Below are 17,283 nucleotides of genomic sequence, written 5' to 3' on the forward strand. Positions count from 1 at the left end.
AATCGAAGTTCAACAAAAAATGTTCATCATACATAGCTTTTTTAAAAATTAGAAAGATATTTTTTCTAAGAAAAATAGATTTGCTTGATCACCAATCTTGTATGTCCTTCACACCAAACAAAGCAAATTAAAGAAAGTTGGAGTCAGTAAATATCTGTCATGCCAAGGACATCACCACTTTCCAAACAATCCATCCCAAAGCAATGTCACATCTGCGGGTTAAAAAAGCTCTGAGGTCTAGACAGCTGGTTGCAATCACTATTTTGAAATAACCTCACTTTCCCAAACATATCTTTTATCCATTTTCTATCTTCTTTCTACTATGATAAACTATAGGCTTTAAAAAGCAAACAGGCCTATGCAGTCACTGCACTGAAACAGAAGAAAGCTTTAAACAGCTAGGCATTTCTCCAGGCAGGCTTCCCAACAGGGTGAAAGTCACACCACACATAAGCTAACAAGAACATGTTTACTACAAGCTATAATATTGCCTCAAGAGGTAGGATAAACATTTGTAGATTAAAAAAAAAACTCCCCCTTTTCATAGAAGGTTTTAAAATATGTTCTTGCTTAAGTATGAAATTTGTATTTACTAATTCTGCATTAGCAAACTGTTGCAGAGTAAAAGAAGAAAAACATGAAAAACAAACAAAACAACAACAAAAAAAAAGGATGGAAATAATGCTCATCTATACAAAATACGCCACATCCCCCAACTTTGACATCGGTCAACAGGGTGAAAAAGTGGTTTAACAAACTGTTTGACACTTGTCAGAACTTAGGTTCTCCTCCTACAGGGCAAGTTTCAAATCAAACCAATTTTGACTTGAAACTGATTACAACAGTGATCAGATACTACCCTCTACAGTTTGCTGGTAGCTTAGAACACTTTATCCCAGCTCCCACTGACAGCAGCAATAAGAAATAAGCCGATTTTTTAAACTCTAACAAAGATGATAAAATCTTATTAGTATGTAACATTTTGGAAATTTAATTTGAAAAAAGTTTTATGATTTTGAGTTTTATAAAATTTTATGTGATGGTAATAACTAACATTTATTGAGCGCTTACTATGCGCCAGGCACTGTGCTAAGCGCTTTAAAAGTATTACAGCACTTTGTAAAATAAAACCTTACAGAATGAAAAGACCCTCAACTATAAGTAAAAATTTAGGTGTTATAATCAGGAAAAACCAAAACAAAAATAAATAAATTAGTACTTTCTACTAAATGAAAACTATTTCTCAAACTGTTGCTAAATGGGCTTACTGCAATAAATAGGCCCAAATCTAAACAAATTAAACAATAAACAAAACCAACCAAAGACAAAGACCTTTAACTTTCTCTAACTGAAACATAAAAATGACTGCTTTAAACTGTTTAGAAAATTTTCAAGAAACTGCAAGAGAACATACAGATATATATGATGTCAAAGTAAATTGCAACATATCCAAGAAATAACAATTTAGAATTAGTAAGGCTCAACATAATGAGGTTTCCTACACAAGTAAAATAAAATTTTGAAAATCAACTATCTTCTGCTAAGCCCTGTAGTAAACCCACAACAGTAGAATTGTCTGTTCTTTAATTTTTTTCCTTAAATATAAAGTATCCCAGAATAAGTACAAAATTCTTACTTTGTTGCCCGTATAAACTTGCCCCAAATTGAGACAGCTGACCTGATGTAGATGGTGATGCCAGCATCTAGAAACAAATTAATTAGATTAGAGCATAAAGGAAGACAGAGCATTGTAGTTACAAGTCTATACTTCATACCAAAAACGTAAGTCAACCCACATCCCGCATTTTTTACATTTGACTACCATAACCAGATGAAACCGAACTGTGCAAACAGAAATAATTAGTGCTATGAGTTTTTTTAAAGTTATATTAATGTATAGCAACACCATTACTTCACTTAAAAAAAAGCTAGCCTACTAACGAAAACATAAAGCTAAGATCTCAGTCAACTTTATAAACTTATGTGACACTGAGTTCAGAGCATACATTAAACAAATTCTAAATTCAAACTATTACCAAAATAGAAAATTTTGTACTTTATAAAAATACATGCTGATTTTATACTCACACAGCTATATAAGTAGAGAGAAAACATCAGCAAAAGACAAATTAAAAAATACAAACAAAACCACAGATGTGGTATCTGATTTATACGGTTTCTCACTGGATGATGTGGACTTCTTCGCATTTGCTGGACAATGAATGCACCTGAATTTACTAGAACAACGTTGTGCTTTCTAGAAAAATATAAATTTTTTTTTGGAGGGGAGATGGTTTTTTTTGAGGCAGGGTTTCTTTGTGTAACAGTCTTGGCTGTTCTGGTATCTGCTTTGTAGACCACGCTGGCCTCGAACTCACAGAAATCTGCCTGTCTTTGCCTCTTGAATGCTGGATTAAAGGTGTGTTCTACCACTGCCCGGAAGAATATAAATTTAAAGCATGTTACATTCATAAATCATGCTGTTTCTTTTTTTATTTCTTTACAGACAGAAACGCAGGAGTGCCATTTATAAAATAGATATTCAGGTAGAATAATTGAGGACATGTAAGCCAATATCTCAATATTCCATTTTATACAACCATGAAAACATTTTAGCCATGACATCAATAAATGTATTATCTAGTGGGAAAAGAGAAAAAAATTATGCAATTATATTCCAAGGTAGTGCAGCAAAGGCTAACACAAAAGTAGAACATCACTGAAAAAAGACCACTCTGCCCAAAGATGAGGAAATCAGTCAATTTCTGTGGGGTGTTAACACTGGATGAAGAGGCATCTCTTAGGCCAGCAATATGCAGTTAATGCAAGATTAATGTCATAACCAGATAGCATGGTAAGAAATAGTGGTGACTATGTAGTAGTGATTAGGAAAGGAGATGAATGACACTTAGTCCTACTGAAGAATATCAAAATGGGAAATAGAATGTTGGGGACAAGAGCCCAAAGGGCCTTCTTTAATGTCAAACAAGATGGCTGCCAACTATAAAAATAAGAAAAAAAGAATGTTAAGCAAGGAAATGGCAAGAACAATATGTGCTTTAGGAAGGAAATTAATAAAGAACTGGATGGAAGTAGTGAGATGGCAAAGCAGAATAAACGCGGAGCTGTACACAAGGTATTACAGCTTCAGGAGTCACTGTTTTATCTTCGTGCAGCAGGAGCATAGAGAAGAGGGGCTGCTGAGTGGAGAGCCACAGCCAACAAGGAAGTCCTGGAGTTCCAGAGGAGGAAAACTGAACACGTAAGTGGAGACAAGCTGCACTGACTCTAAAGTTTACAAACTACACGTGATGGGTGTTATCAGCCAAGGCACATCAGACCCCACAGAGAGGGGTGATTATACACCACTCTAAAATAGCAACCGCTACAACAGAATTAATTTCCTAAAGAGGCAGCAACTCTGTGTGTGTGTGCATGTGCAACACACATATTCTTTCTTACATCCAGGCTGTGTATTCTAGACAATTAACATTAAAATTATATAACCTTTATCAATCAAATAGGTCGAAACATAGTCAAATTCTTTTGTTAGGGACCTATAGTCACTATTGATACCATATTAACTATAAATATTTTATAGACATATTAAAAGTTACTTCCAAGCTGCATGAAAACTTGAATGAGATGCATAATTTTTAATAAACCTGTAGTTGGCGACAAAAGGTTTATATAAAATAGTTAAGAATCATGACTTTGTCACCATTATTAGCTATAAAACTGAGAAAAGAATTGTTTTTGAAGATTATATAAGACATTGGCCAATATACCTATACGACTTACAATGAACATAAATATCTTCAAATGCACACCTTAAAATGATATTCTTCTAAAAATATATGCTTACTGAATACTTAATGCCAAAGAACAGACATTTTAGTGGGCTTCCTCATAAAGCCCAGAAATATGCAGTTAAATTACATGCACGCTGGGTTGAGCACTGAAGGAGGGGTAAGCGAGAAGGGCTCAAAACAAATGTAGAGATGCCGTGAGACTCTCAAAGCCATAGCTGAGAGGCAAACGGCTCGCCATAGTGTGTGACGCTAAACATCACTTCCTACACTGAAAATACTCAAGTTATTAAACAGTGCGTTTCAAGAACATAGTAGCTTAATGAAAATTAGAAATGTACCCTGGCAAAGCACCAACTACCATTAAAAGACCACAAAAACTTTATGTATTTTAAGTGCTAAAAGCTAATCATAAAAAATGAATTTCTCAGAAAAAAATTAAACCTTAGACCAAGAAACAGATTACGCTGCAGAATGCAGTGTGAGTAGAAATACCCGTTTCACAGACTGGAAGACGGTAAAAGGTGGGAAAAGATAAAATGTTATCTGTAGAATGATGAAACTATCGTCATTCCGGTTTACCATGTTCCCAGTTTAAAAATACACTATGCAACATTCATCTCGCAAGGACTCTACACTGAAGCCAAACAACACAATAAAAACTTGTAGAAGCAACCCAAAGAATAATAGAATAGCCTTATTTATTCTAAGTTCTTAAATGGCCCCTTTACCTGTTCCTAATGGTATCAACACATTAGAACTTTGGTTGTTGGCTTCAACCGGGATGCCGCTATGCAAGCCGGGCTGACCTCAGAGTCCAGCCCCTCTTTCATCTCCCAAGGTGGAAAGCTCCAGAACCACATCTTAAAAGTTATTTTCATTAAATAAAATGTAGGTACAAGTGACATCTGTGACCAGTAACTATCTCTAGCATTAAGTCCTCCATCTCCTTGAAGCTTAATGGTGATGACTTCTTGTGCTTACTCTTGCCAATAAATAGATCTGCTATCATTAAACCTAACTTACAAAACATTAAACAAAGTTTGGTGGTGGGATTAAAATTTTAAAATAAAATTTCTCTAATAAGTATTAAAAAGAAATAAGTTTAAAATTATACTTTAAAGTTTGGTCCAATTTACTTAAAAGAATGGTGATAATTTCTCTACTTCCTTTGAGTAAAAAACTATTAGCTTTTGACTGTATCTTATCTACACAAAGGAGAGAAAGTATATTCATGCATGTATACATAGACTTAAAGAAAAATTTAAAATTAATAATGAATGGTTTAAAAGAAATGATACCAATGAAATCAAACAGAAACAAAGGAAACAAAGACTAAGAAGAGGCAATACTACTAAAAGGAATAAAAGAAAGAAACAAGACAAAAATAAAACTGTTTAAAAAAAATCACAAAACTTGACAGCTTATGAATCAGATACAGTAAAACTAATTTACATATATAATCTTTAAAATGGTAAAATAGTGAGTTTTCAATACTACACACCTAGGATGAAAATGCTTTTATTAAAAAGAAAAAAGGATGCGGTGTGTGTGTGTATGGGAGAGAGAGAGAGAGAGAGAGAGAGAGAGAGAGAGAGAGAGAGAGAGAGAGAGAGAGAGAGAATGAGAATATATCCCTGGAGAGAGGGAGAGAGAATATGAGAATATATCCCTGGAGAGAGGGAGAGAATATGAGAATATATTCCTGGACAGTTCTAAAGTGCAAAGTTACAGAAAGACACAGGACTGGACTGGTTCTAGCAACGTTCACACTCGGGGGGGCTCTATATGCACTAATACCAAGTCTGTATAGCAAAGGCACTTCCACATAGTCACCCAAATGATCTCTCAAAACAGCAATTTTAATCCTCAAACTTATTTTTAAAACTACATACATGTGCATGCTTGTATACACACACACACCAACAGATTAACTATCCTTCAGTAATTCGAAATTCTAAATCCAAGCTCCCTCCCCACAAAACAACCCAAAAACTGAAAAATCTGAAAAAAAATTACCACAGTCTTGATGTATAAAAAATTTTAAAACTGGTTGGGGTATTTAGGATTTTAGGTACTTTTAGTCTGGAGTATTCTGCATTAAGAAATACTTAATCCATATGCTAATCTGATGATTAAACATTTTATAATTATGTTGTAGATAGTGAAACTGGATGCTTCATAGATACATCATTTTACATTTTAACATTAAAATATTGTTTGAAGATAATGCAATTGTTATTCTATTTTTAAAATTCTAGAAATTACCTGACATCTAATTCCAACTACTTTGGATTATACTCTACTGTATTTATACTTACACAGTGAGTTCCAAACCAGCCAGAGGCAAACAATGACCCTATCTTTAAAAACAAAGAAACCAAAAAAAAACCTGACATACGCACTCAGACCATATCCTATTAAAATGTATAAGATACTTTTAAAGATTTTTATGTGTCAATAAATGTAATTTTCAACAGTATCTACTCCCCTTCTCTTAAATGAATACAGAGCATATATTTTCTAACTACTACAGATTCTAAGAAGATGGCTCTAACGAGAGAGATAAAATTCTTGCCCCCGCTAAGTTTAAATTCCAATGGCTTAAACAATAACCAGGCACTTGCAGGCACTGATAAATGCTATACATTTTTCTAATAAAGTTTTAAAATTTTTCATCTTTTTTGTTTATTTTGTCTGCACATGTACACATGTGTGGCTGCATACACCCCAGAGCTCTCAAATGGAGGTCTACCATTTGTGGGAGGTCAGTTCTCTCTGTCTACCATGTGTGTCCAAACTAAGGTCATCAGCCCATAGGCAGCAGGCACTTTACCAGCTGAATCATTTCCATGGCCCTGATACTACAGATTTTTGAAATGCAGAGAATTTAAAAGACAATGGGCTAGTTACATACTATTGTACCTGTGTTCCAGATGAGAAACTGAGGTGCACAGAGATGGCTTATTTTGCCCTAGGACACAACGCGTAAATCATGTAGCTGAAGTTTAAGCTATTAGATTTTCTACAGCTCACATTCAGTCACCAAAGTGATTAAAAACACTTTATGGAAAATGTCAATGATAAAGCCCTCTTTAGTAGCAGACACAGTCAGTCGGTAAAGGTGCCATCATGCATGTGAAAAGCAGGCACCTCCATGTATACAAGCCCAGTGTTGTGGTGGAGGAACCCTCAGGTTTGCTGGCCTGCCAGCCCTGCCTAATCTTTAAATCCAGGTGTCTGTGAGAGACTCTCTCAAAAAACAAGGTGATGGCTCCTGAGGAAGAATGACTGGGGTTGACCGCTGGCCTCCACAAGTAAACACATAAATATACTCCCGCCAAAAACGACCCCCTGCCACCACCTGCCCGCCCCCCAAAGCCCCAAAAGAGCAATATTCCGCTACTGAGCTACATTCCCAGTCATCCTTTTGAAGGGAGGTGAATATTGGTACCGGAATTAGTACTGCTGCACATAATGAATACGCTTTCATAAAAAGGGATACAGAAGACTTTACCCAAGATGTTAAAACACTCTATGAAGTCAAAGCAACTCAAACTGTTGTAGTCTTAATAGAGACTCAGTAGGATTTTAAAAACATGCTCGGAGCACTGCAAACTTCTATATATTAAGGGGATCATCTCACTTGGTCATTAGTAAATATTCTAAAACTCGGAGATAAGCAAATTACCATCTATAAGCAAAATCCAGCACACTGCTAAGTTTTGTAGAATGCATGACTGACAGCCATTTTTACATTATGGTTATGGAGCATCCCTCATTCTGCCTCTCAGTCTACACAGCCAAGTTACTACCTGCTTTTTAAGAAAAAGGTTCTCTGACCCATGATCTATAGCATAAATATAAGTGGATAACACCACAGAGCCAAAACAGTATCTGCCACCTTAAACCAGAATATGTTTCTAACGGACATATTATAAACCAAGTTATGAGACAGAATAGGAAAGTCCCTAGGGAATGTTCTAAATATACCTAAACCAGAAAACATTAAAAAAAAAATCCCTTGGGCTAGGGATGTGGCTCAGTGGTAGAGCACTTGTCTAGCATGTACAAGGCCCTGTGTTCAGTTCTCAACACACATGAAACAAACAAAAAGCCACAAAATATTGGAAATTGTTTGCAGACACAATTTAACCTAATTTAAACATTATACAATGTAAACATATATTAAAAGATTACATGGTAATCCTTTAATATGTAAAATTTTTGTTTTGTGTAGTATTTATTTTTAAAGAGAAAATTTGAGGAATCATTTTTAAGAAAAATGATAAATACCTTTGTAATATAAAAACCACAAAGAGAAAATTTTGAGAAGATACTTGTAAAAACAGAACTCAAGACCACTCAGTGTTGAAACATGTAAGATGACCAACACAAGTATTACAGAAACTACAAAAGGTCAACAGCCATATGGAAAAGACACGCCACTCTGTGTAAATCTATGCACTCACATTTAGAAACGTGTTAATATATGTACACTGTTTTGGTCTGAAGTGAATTGTCTGTCAAAGGCTCACGTGTTTGAGCCAAATGAAGGCACTGTGAGGAGCCTTGCTAGAGGAAGTGAGGCACTAGGAGCAGGCCTTCAAGACTTGTAACCAGGTCCCATTTCCCGTTCACTTTGCCTACTTCCTGGTTGTGGATTGCTGTGATTAGCTGCCAGCCCCTACCCTCACCCACTGGCTCCTACTGCTACATCCTCCCTGCCAGGAAAAATGTATCCCCTTGAACTCTGAGTCAGAATAAACCCCCTTCCTTACATTATCTTTCCTTAGGCATTCTGCCACAGCGATGAACAAGGTAACATACATCGAAACAATAAACTTTGGTCTATTTGCCAAAACTTATGAGCTGGTATTCTTAAAGGCACAAGGAATGCTAATGACAATAAAAGTTTTTATACACGTTCCAATGGAAGATGTCACCATGTTTCAGAAACTTAAATCATTCTAAGAATTTTGAAGAAAATATCTGAAGTATAAAATTAAAGTCCTAGCAGTAAATTAGTCCTAACATGCTTTGAGTTTTTCTGGTCTATAAATCTATACTTTTAAAATTTACATAGTCTGCCTGTACTGTTTGCAGTATCAGAAATAGCAGCAATCTTTGGTACCTGTTATATTGTTATCACCATTTTACAGATAAGGAAATAAAGGCTTTGAGAAATTCTTGACTAGCAGGCAGTCAGGACACAAACCTATTTGTACTGCTTTTGAGTTCAAATTATTCGCCTGCCTATTTTATTACTTCTTAATTTAGTGCCAAAAGTTTCATGAAGGAAAATATTCTGTCACTTCTATATTGTGAGCCCCTGGGTGACGTGGATATACTAATCCTGATTTAAAATCATAGTAGTGATCTTAGAAGACACACATTTCTTGTATAAAGTTATTTTTATATGTATTTTATGGTTTTGCCTGCATGTATGTCTGTACATCACAGGCAAAAAGAGGGCACTAGACTTCCTGGAACAGGAGTTAAGACTGTTGTGAATTGCTGTGAGTGCTAGGAGTAGAAGCGGGGCCTCTCAGTGCTCCTAACTGTGAGCATCTCTCTAACCCTGGCCGACATTTCTATTATTCATTGTCTACATAAGCTCAATTTTTGATTTCTGTTTAAATCTTCACATGTTCTCAACTAAACCCATCATCAGCAGATTTATCCCATTTCCCTAGCACACTTGGCTTTCACTGTATATCCACAGTCAATCAATATCACACCCAAACTGTCTGCAACACTAGTGACGGAATCCAGGGCTTCGCTCATACTAGGCAACTGCTTTACTGCTGAACTCCACTCCTCATTTTTTAACCTATAAAATCAACACTTAAATCATTCAAGTGTAAGTAATAATTCATCATAATTCACATCAAATAGCAAATATCTTCGCAGTTAAGAAACATTAAAAAACTAGGTAACATTACTTCCTAAGGTTTTAAATGGCACACTAACAATAAAGCCAGAGCACATATAACTTGGAGAAAAAACTGATGATTTGTTTCTAAAACAACAAAATTTTCAAATAAAAATGGGGATATGGGATAATCAAGTCCTAATGTGAACCTAGGCTTTAAATAAAAACAAGGACACGTTACAGTTACATACTCAGAGCTGAGAGCACTGCTAAGTAAATTAGGGAGTAGCAAATCCACAAAGTGTTAAAAAGAAAGAAGAAGCTGAACAGATACAGAGGATCAGAATATTAATTGGCTTGACTAAAAGGTATAATACACAAACTATTAAAATGATCTGAACAAATAAACTTATTTTAAAATATCCTACAAATCTGTTACCTTTCATGTGGAATGGATTACTGAGCTGTTGGCCTTCCAAAGCACAGATCTCTCTAGTATATAACCTACACAATGGCAAAGACTTTCAACTGTACTATCTGTAGCTGAGGAGAGACTTTTTTTTTACTTGTGGGCTAGAATTACAGTCATAAGATTACAGTTAGGACAGAGTCTATTGAAACTTGCTATTTTATGTACCTTGAAATCTGTACGAATGTGTTCACTTAACTTTTTATGTGCACTTGCTTTATTGTAAAAAATACTTCCTATGAAACAAAACGCCCAGATTTCCTCAAAGTAACATTATTTAGGCCAGGTCTCTGAGAATTTCCTCTAACAACATTATCTAATCTCGGCTTAACCATCACAGGACACTAATGTCTTCCATTACAAGGCAGGGCTTTTATCTTTGTGTCCCGAAGGGCTTACAACTATGCTCAGCACAGTCACTAAAGCACAGACAATCCCTGGAGTTCACATGCTCCTCTTCAGGGATCTAGAAGCAGGTAGAGGCTGCTGAGGAAACACAGTGTAACTGATAACTTACATCTTTCTCTGACCGATGTGGGAACATAGAAGACTGGCTGTAGTACATGTTCTCATCATGGTAGTCGCTGTCCACCCCCTCTACAAACTTCTTTCTTGAAGCACCAAACATGCTGTTTGTCACCTAAACAAAAATATTACTTTCATCAAGAATAGTATTTTGGAAAAGTCCGGCTTTATTTTCCCCGTATGGAAACAAAATGAGTACTACTATGATCCTGAGACAGAGTCACTAAGGGTGATGGGACTCGTGAGAAAGATGCAAATCTGACTACATGGTATCAGCTCCCACCCAGGCCCTGAGAGCAAGAAGAAAACAATTCTGTTAACTTTTATCAAACTAAATCACTTATTCTTGGGAAAAAAAACTCATAGCTCAAAATATAAATTTTCCAAAAACAGTTAAGTTTTAAATCTTCACATATATTACAAACATCAGTGTCTGTCAATACATATTCACTTTTAATATTGTTTAAGAGCATTTTTTATTCATCATGGGAAAGGCATTCTAAAATTTCATGCTAAGTCACAACTATCTCATATATAACAGGATAAACTTAACATGATGGTATACATTTACAATATTTTATTTACTGCTTATTCTTTGGTTTTAAAGTTTTTATAAAAACATTAACAATTATAACTTTACAACAAAACTAGTAAAAACCTGTGCTAATTTTTAAGTTTATAAAACTATCAGCTTGCCAACATGAAGTTTTTTGTTTCTATTTTGTTTTTAAATAGGTTCTTACTATGTAGCCCAGAGTGGCCTTGAACTCCTAATCTTTCTACCTCAGAGATCTGGGATTAAGAGAAGGTGTCACTTAGTCTGGCCAATGAGTCATTTAAGGCCATTATGTCTTCTCGCTCCTGCCAATATTCTGAAGCTTAGAGTAAACTGAAATGCCAACATCAGAGATTTAGAGAGACTTGAATAACATAACTACATTGTTCTAAGTATACTCAAGTCAACTTTAATGTCTTACTTACTCATGGCTACGGCTATTCCTTCAAACAAGAACTAAATAATCTTAGAGAAGAAACATACATGCCTACCCACCAAGCTTCTAAATACTTTCTAAGCATTCTCTAATATAAGGGCAAAACAACCATCCTTTCCTGGGTTTAATTTCAGAAAATGAAGAGTTACAAAAAATTTAGATCCACTACATTAGAATTTTTACTTGTTTTGCAAACATTAAGAATACATCTAATTTTATTTATAGGATCTTTGCTGATGAGCTCTAACTCTAAGAAAGAATAAACATGGACAAACGCGTGTATATCATACAGAGTCAAATATCTAGGCATCTCCCATTAAATTTACATACATGAATGAACTCAAAATGATAAAGTAAACTTTTCTTTGAAAATATTTACATAACATTATCATTAAAATCAATTCTAGAGTCCTAAAATCCCAAAACTGAAATGAATTATATAGAATAAGTCACCATGCTTAATACCATGCAAATGAAATGCATCCTCTACTGTATTTTCTGAGTGTAGGGGTTGTGCATAGAGGGAAGGAAGTGGGGCGAGAGGGGGGAAGGGAAGGGGTAGAGAAATTACATATTAATGAGAATACTAATCATTCTGACATGACTTCAATTACAACAAAATAGCAGTCACTGTTCCCCAAAGGTGAATCCTGACAGGGTTAGGTACAGGGATAATATACTTCTGATCCATGGCAGATAGAAAGAGGGGAAAGATGTTATTACTTTTCCTTACAGCTAGATTACTGTTAAAGAATGGGCCTTTGTTCTGTACATAATGAGGGACCAGGATAGAAAGATGTTTTGGAATGAGTAGAAATAGTAAAAATGAAAAGAAAACAAGAAATGAAAATAAAAGTAGCAGCAGGAGAACAGCTGTAGAAAAAACCCTTAATTAAGAGAGCAATCCCTCAGGGGTATGAGGGACTCATCAGAGACTGCATTCAATGGTGAGTGTGAGAACTGAAGCCTGAGGTACAGCAGGAGCTATACATCAAGTACAACTTTGTAGGCCTAGAGGCCTTTGGGTTTTACCCATGTGAGATGGAAAAATCGAGAGTTAGTGGTATTTGGGGGAAGTTCAAAGAGTGACATTAATGTACCATGTATGTTTCTAAATGATTCTAGGTTATGCTGTAAAAGAATGGTCTATGTGGGATGGAGCAGGACGAAGAGTAAGGAAGGTGGCGAGGAAGGGTGGTGGTTTAAGACTACAAAAGTAGCGGATCTGGCGAGTAAAGTGGCTGGATAAAGGACAAACTGAACAAGAGCAGATAAGGACGGGTAGGTGAGTGTGGCATTAAAAAGAAAGTTATTTACATTTTCTTCCTGCAAAAAAATAAAGAGAATCTAGAAATCACATTCTATCAACAAGAGAGTATGTCAGTATTATAATGAAATTCCTAGTTATCTCATATAAATGAAAGTCAATTTTGTAAATAATTTTTAAAAATAGTTTTTTGTTTTGTTTTGATTTTCAAGACAAGGTTTCTCTGTAGTTTTTGGTGCCTGTCCTGGAACTAACTCTTGTAGACCAGCTGGCCTCAAACTCACGAAGATCCGCCTGCCTCTGCCTCCCGAGTGCTGGGATTAAAGGTGTGCACCACCACCATCCAGCAAAATAGTTTTTTAAAATTTAAATTAAATGTAAAATTAAGTAACATTCCCTCTTTCAATCAGAAATAAGTATTGTTACATTCTTTGATTAGGGGCTTGCATTGTAAATTGACTGACTCTTGATTCTTCTACCAGATCATGAGAACAGAAGCATAAACATTACCCTAGGAATAATGTTACATATCAAAATTAATATTTCTCATGGGGGAACATTTAATTAAAACATTTTCATCATTCTTTTGACTACATAAGTTATATACTTTTTAAAGCACACAGAAAGGTTAGCTTATATTAATATTCTCTACCAATCTCATTTTTCAAAAAGAATTTTATCTCACAAAGTAGTACAGAGAACTATGCTGGGGCAGAATGAAGTATGTTAAGCTAGCCTGGATTTCTAATTGTATTATTTTATGACTTATGAAGGCACAATACCAACACAAATTCCTGTGATATTCTTGGCATTTAAGTACACCAATTCAAAGCCAAGTTCAGTAAGTCTGAATAATTACAAAACCAATTTCAAAACTCCCTAGTTTAGATAATCTAACCAACAACTTCAGAGAAGATGTCTAAGGATGGCTGTGATGGAGAAACTGGGCAAGGCTTTAAGGTTTCTAAATAAGGGAAATAAACTAGAGTACTTTATAAATTTAATTAGGAAACATGCACATGGTTTTTTACAGAACAGTAAGCAAAGACAGGAAAAGAGAAAAAGTAGGACACATTACCTATGTATATACCCAAAGAATAGTAATATTTAACAAACAGCACGCCTTTCATTGAGATCCCCAGAGGCTCATCTTCTTTGAGAACTAGCATGCTAGCAAATGCTGGACTGGGCACAGAGCTCAGCCCTGAAACATCCTTTCCATGTAAGGAACCCTTACCTAGTAACAAAATACACAATGATTTCAAAACCTTTCTCACATCGCAACTGAAGGTTCTAGCAGCACATTTAAGCACTGCCAAGCACTTCTACTCCCGAAGTGTAACTTCATCAACAAGAACAGACTTAAACGGATGTGCTAACTCATGTTCTCTTCCACGTGCTCCACACAACCAGCAAGCGCTGCTTTCCCTCGGCTCTTATTCCTCCGGACATGTATCTTAGTTTATGTTCTAGAGGCTTGCTACATGAACCCCAAGAAAAGTTGTGCTGAATCATGACAAAGCTTGAATAAAAGCTCTAGTCTTGAACAAGCTGACAATCTGATTAAAGACAAATTTGTGAATAAATCTGCAAATTCAAATACAAGATCATTTAATCTGTCTAAGGAAAAGTGAGTGCAGACAAAATTTTGATCATACAAACAAAAGTGGGAGAACAACTTTGGACCAAGACAAAACACGTACCAAAGGCTCAACAGTGAGAAAAACCTAGAAACAATGGAACATTCAGTACATCTGGGGTTTTGGCAAACAATAATTCAATACCAGGAGGTAGAAGTAGAAAGCTCTGGAATTCATCAAGGCCACTTTTGGCTACATAAAGTTTTTATCAAAAACAACATCACCTCCTCCACCCTGCAAAAAAAGTCCCCAACCCACGCAAATGAAACAAAACCCTTTCTATACAGCTAACAGAAGAGGTTATAGAAGAAATGTAGGTGAGAAAAGCAGGCCCTTCAGTGCTAAATTAACAGGCAGAGTACAACAAAGGAAGAGTACAAACCTCTAGGTTGAGTAAAGTAAGCCACTTTTTTTTTGTTTGTTTGTTTGTTTTTTTTGTTTGTTTGTTTTTCGAGACAGGGTTTCTCTGTGGTTTTGGAGCCTGTCCTGGAACTAGCTCTTGTAGACCAGGCTGGTCTCGAACTCACAGAGATTCACCTGCCTCTGCCTCCCAAGTGCTGGGATTAAAGGCGTGCGCCACCACCGCCTGGCAAGTAAGCCACTCTTATACTTTACTGAAATCTACGTGATCTCACCAACTAGCTCAAGCCAATCAAGCTCTGAATACTACCTGAAGTATCGCCATCACCTCCAGTCACTTACGAGCACAGGCAGTCCAACAGCATGCACAGCAGTATTTAGCAGCCTGTTCCTCACGCTCCTCAAACCTGCTCTCCTCCATCCACACAATCTAAGAGACCGTCTATGCTCACGGATCTGCTCCTCAAGCTCCCTCAACCACCTGCCCAGATAGAAAAGCTTAAAAGCTCCATGTAGTACATCTCCCTGACCTCTCCTCACAAAATCCTTCCACTGGAGGTGGGAGGTCTTTGGACTTCCCACAGGGCAGGGAACCCTGATTGCTCTTCAGGCTGATGAGGGAGGGGGACTTGATTGGGGGAGGAGGAGGAAAATGGGAGGCGGGTGGTGGGGAGGAGGGAGAAATCTTTAATAATTAAATAATTAATTAATTAAAAAAAAAACCAAAATCCTTCCACCATTTAATTACTGCAGTTGCTCCAATTCCTTTCCACCTCAGCGCCTTTGTACAAGCTGCTGTCTCTACAATGGCTATGGCTCACTGTCTTCTTTGAAATTTTAATGCCAATTCTTAATCAGTGAGAGAAAGCAATTTATCATAACTGTAATTGTAAAATGATACTTTTATCACCCTGTATCAGGCAAAGCCAGGTGCTGCACACCTTTAATCTAAGCTTTCTGGAGGCAGACACAAAAGTCAGACAGATCTCTGGGTTTGAGGGGCCAGCCTGATCTATATGGTAAGTTCCTGGACAGCTGCAGCTACATAGCAAGGTCCCATCTCAAACAAACAATGTGCCATCATTATAATGCTATGAAGCTAACAAACAATTAGCATCCCTTATTTTGTATCTGGGAAAACTCAAGACCAAAAGTTAGGTTATTTGTTCACCGGTAAGTACATATAAGATATAAGTATCTGAATAAGTACATAGATAGGCTCTGATCCTAACTAATAAGGTTTCCCTTTTACACACTATGGTGACCCACAGTCAAACATAAATACAACTTATACTTTACTGTGTGTTTTCTTCATAAAATGTAAAGGGGGTAAGAGTCAACATCATCATCAATAAAAAGGACAGTCCTTATTTTGTGATTGACAACGGAGAAAGTGCGGGATACTACAACAAAGTTTACTATATCTGAAAGGTCACTGTAGAAGAAAACAGTCTCTACAACACTGACCATACCTATTTTAAAGAAACTTAGATTAATTTCAAGAGTAAAAATGTTTGAACAAACATCACTGTGTTAATTGCAGAGTAACTAACTGCTGCTGCACAGTTGGTGTACCCCAACTTCAGGAGGCAAAGGAAGGAGGCCTAAATCCGACAAAAAAGGCAAAATAGATCAACCACTGGGCTGAGGCTGGCGTTCAGTTGTAGGACTGATGATCAGCAAGGCCTTGTGTCTGACTGATTCTCAGCACAGTGGGACGGGGGACAGGGGGAAGGGGGAGTGAGAAAAATTACTCAAGGGAAACTTCAAGTAGAAAAAAAAATATACCAATTTTCCACATTCCAAATGTGAAATTTCTAGAGTAAATTTTACTGTAACCAAACTCTAACTTTTGTTATGAACCTAATGATTCAAATGTTGTATGATAAATATATAAGACACATCTAGAAAGTGGAATAAATCTATTATGGCATTCTTTTCTTGGGGATTCTATGTAGTAGTATGGGGCTTCCCTGATAACATGCTGATGCTGGTACCCAGCAGAAAATCAATTAGCTCACAATGGTAATTAAAACGTATCTGAGCTGGGTACTATGGCTTGTTCCTACAGCGCCAGCAAGGAAGGGCAGGCTGAGGCAGGACAGCTTGGGCCCAAGAGTTTATAGCACACCAAACCTACAAAGAGAGGCCTTGTCTCAAAACAAACAAACAAAAAAAAACAGAAAATAACAAAAACTGCTAGACAAACAGAAAGCACCACAACCACCACCCAAACCCTAGACTGGTCTTAGCATGTTTCACTGTTTCATGGTCATCAAATTTTTTTCTCCTAGCTATGGAGTTTGCATTGGCATTGCATTATCAAGGAAAAGGGAAAAGTGTTAA

At 36.4% G+C, this 17,283-nt stretch overlaps 1 protein-coding gene across 8 annotated transcripts in view; it reads right to left on the reverse strand.

The window, feature by feature from the left end:
* The window catches only part of Cnot2 (CCR4-NOT transcription complex subunit 2), a 91,616-nt gene that overhangs the window by 31,442 nt on the left and 42,891 nt on the right, over nucleotides 1-17,283 (reverse strand). For 3 of the 8 annotated variants that reach the window (XM_057757548.1, XM_057757547.1, XM_057757549.1), the window contains exons 3-4: nucleotides 10,671-10,793; nucleotides 1,637-1,703 (exon numbers count right to left, since the gene is read on the reverse strand). The exons of 1 other annotated variant lie outside the window; for it this stretch is intronic. In XM_057757548.1, the coding sequence (XP_057613531.1) occupies nucleotides 1,637-1,703; nucleotides 10,671-10,793 (190 nt within the window). Of the gene's footprint in view, nucleotides 1-1,636; nucleotides 1,704-10,670; nucleotides 10,794-17,283 lie in introns of those variants that run through there. 4 more of the 8 variants (XM_057757551.1, XM_057757550.1, XM_057757555.1 and 1 more) reach the window with 2 other exon arrangements.

Source organism: Chionomys nivalis, chromosome 25 (genome assembly GCF_950005125.1).
Source record: "Chionomys nivalis chromosome 25, mChiNiv1.1, whole genome shotgun sequence".
NCBI classification, from domain to species: domain Eukaryota; kingdom Metazoa; phylum Chordata; class Mammalia; order Rodentia; family Cricetidae; genus Chionomys; species Chionomys nivalis.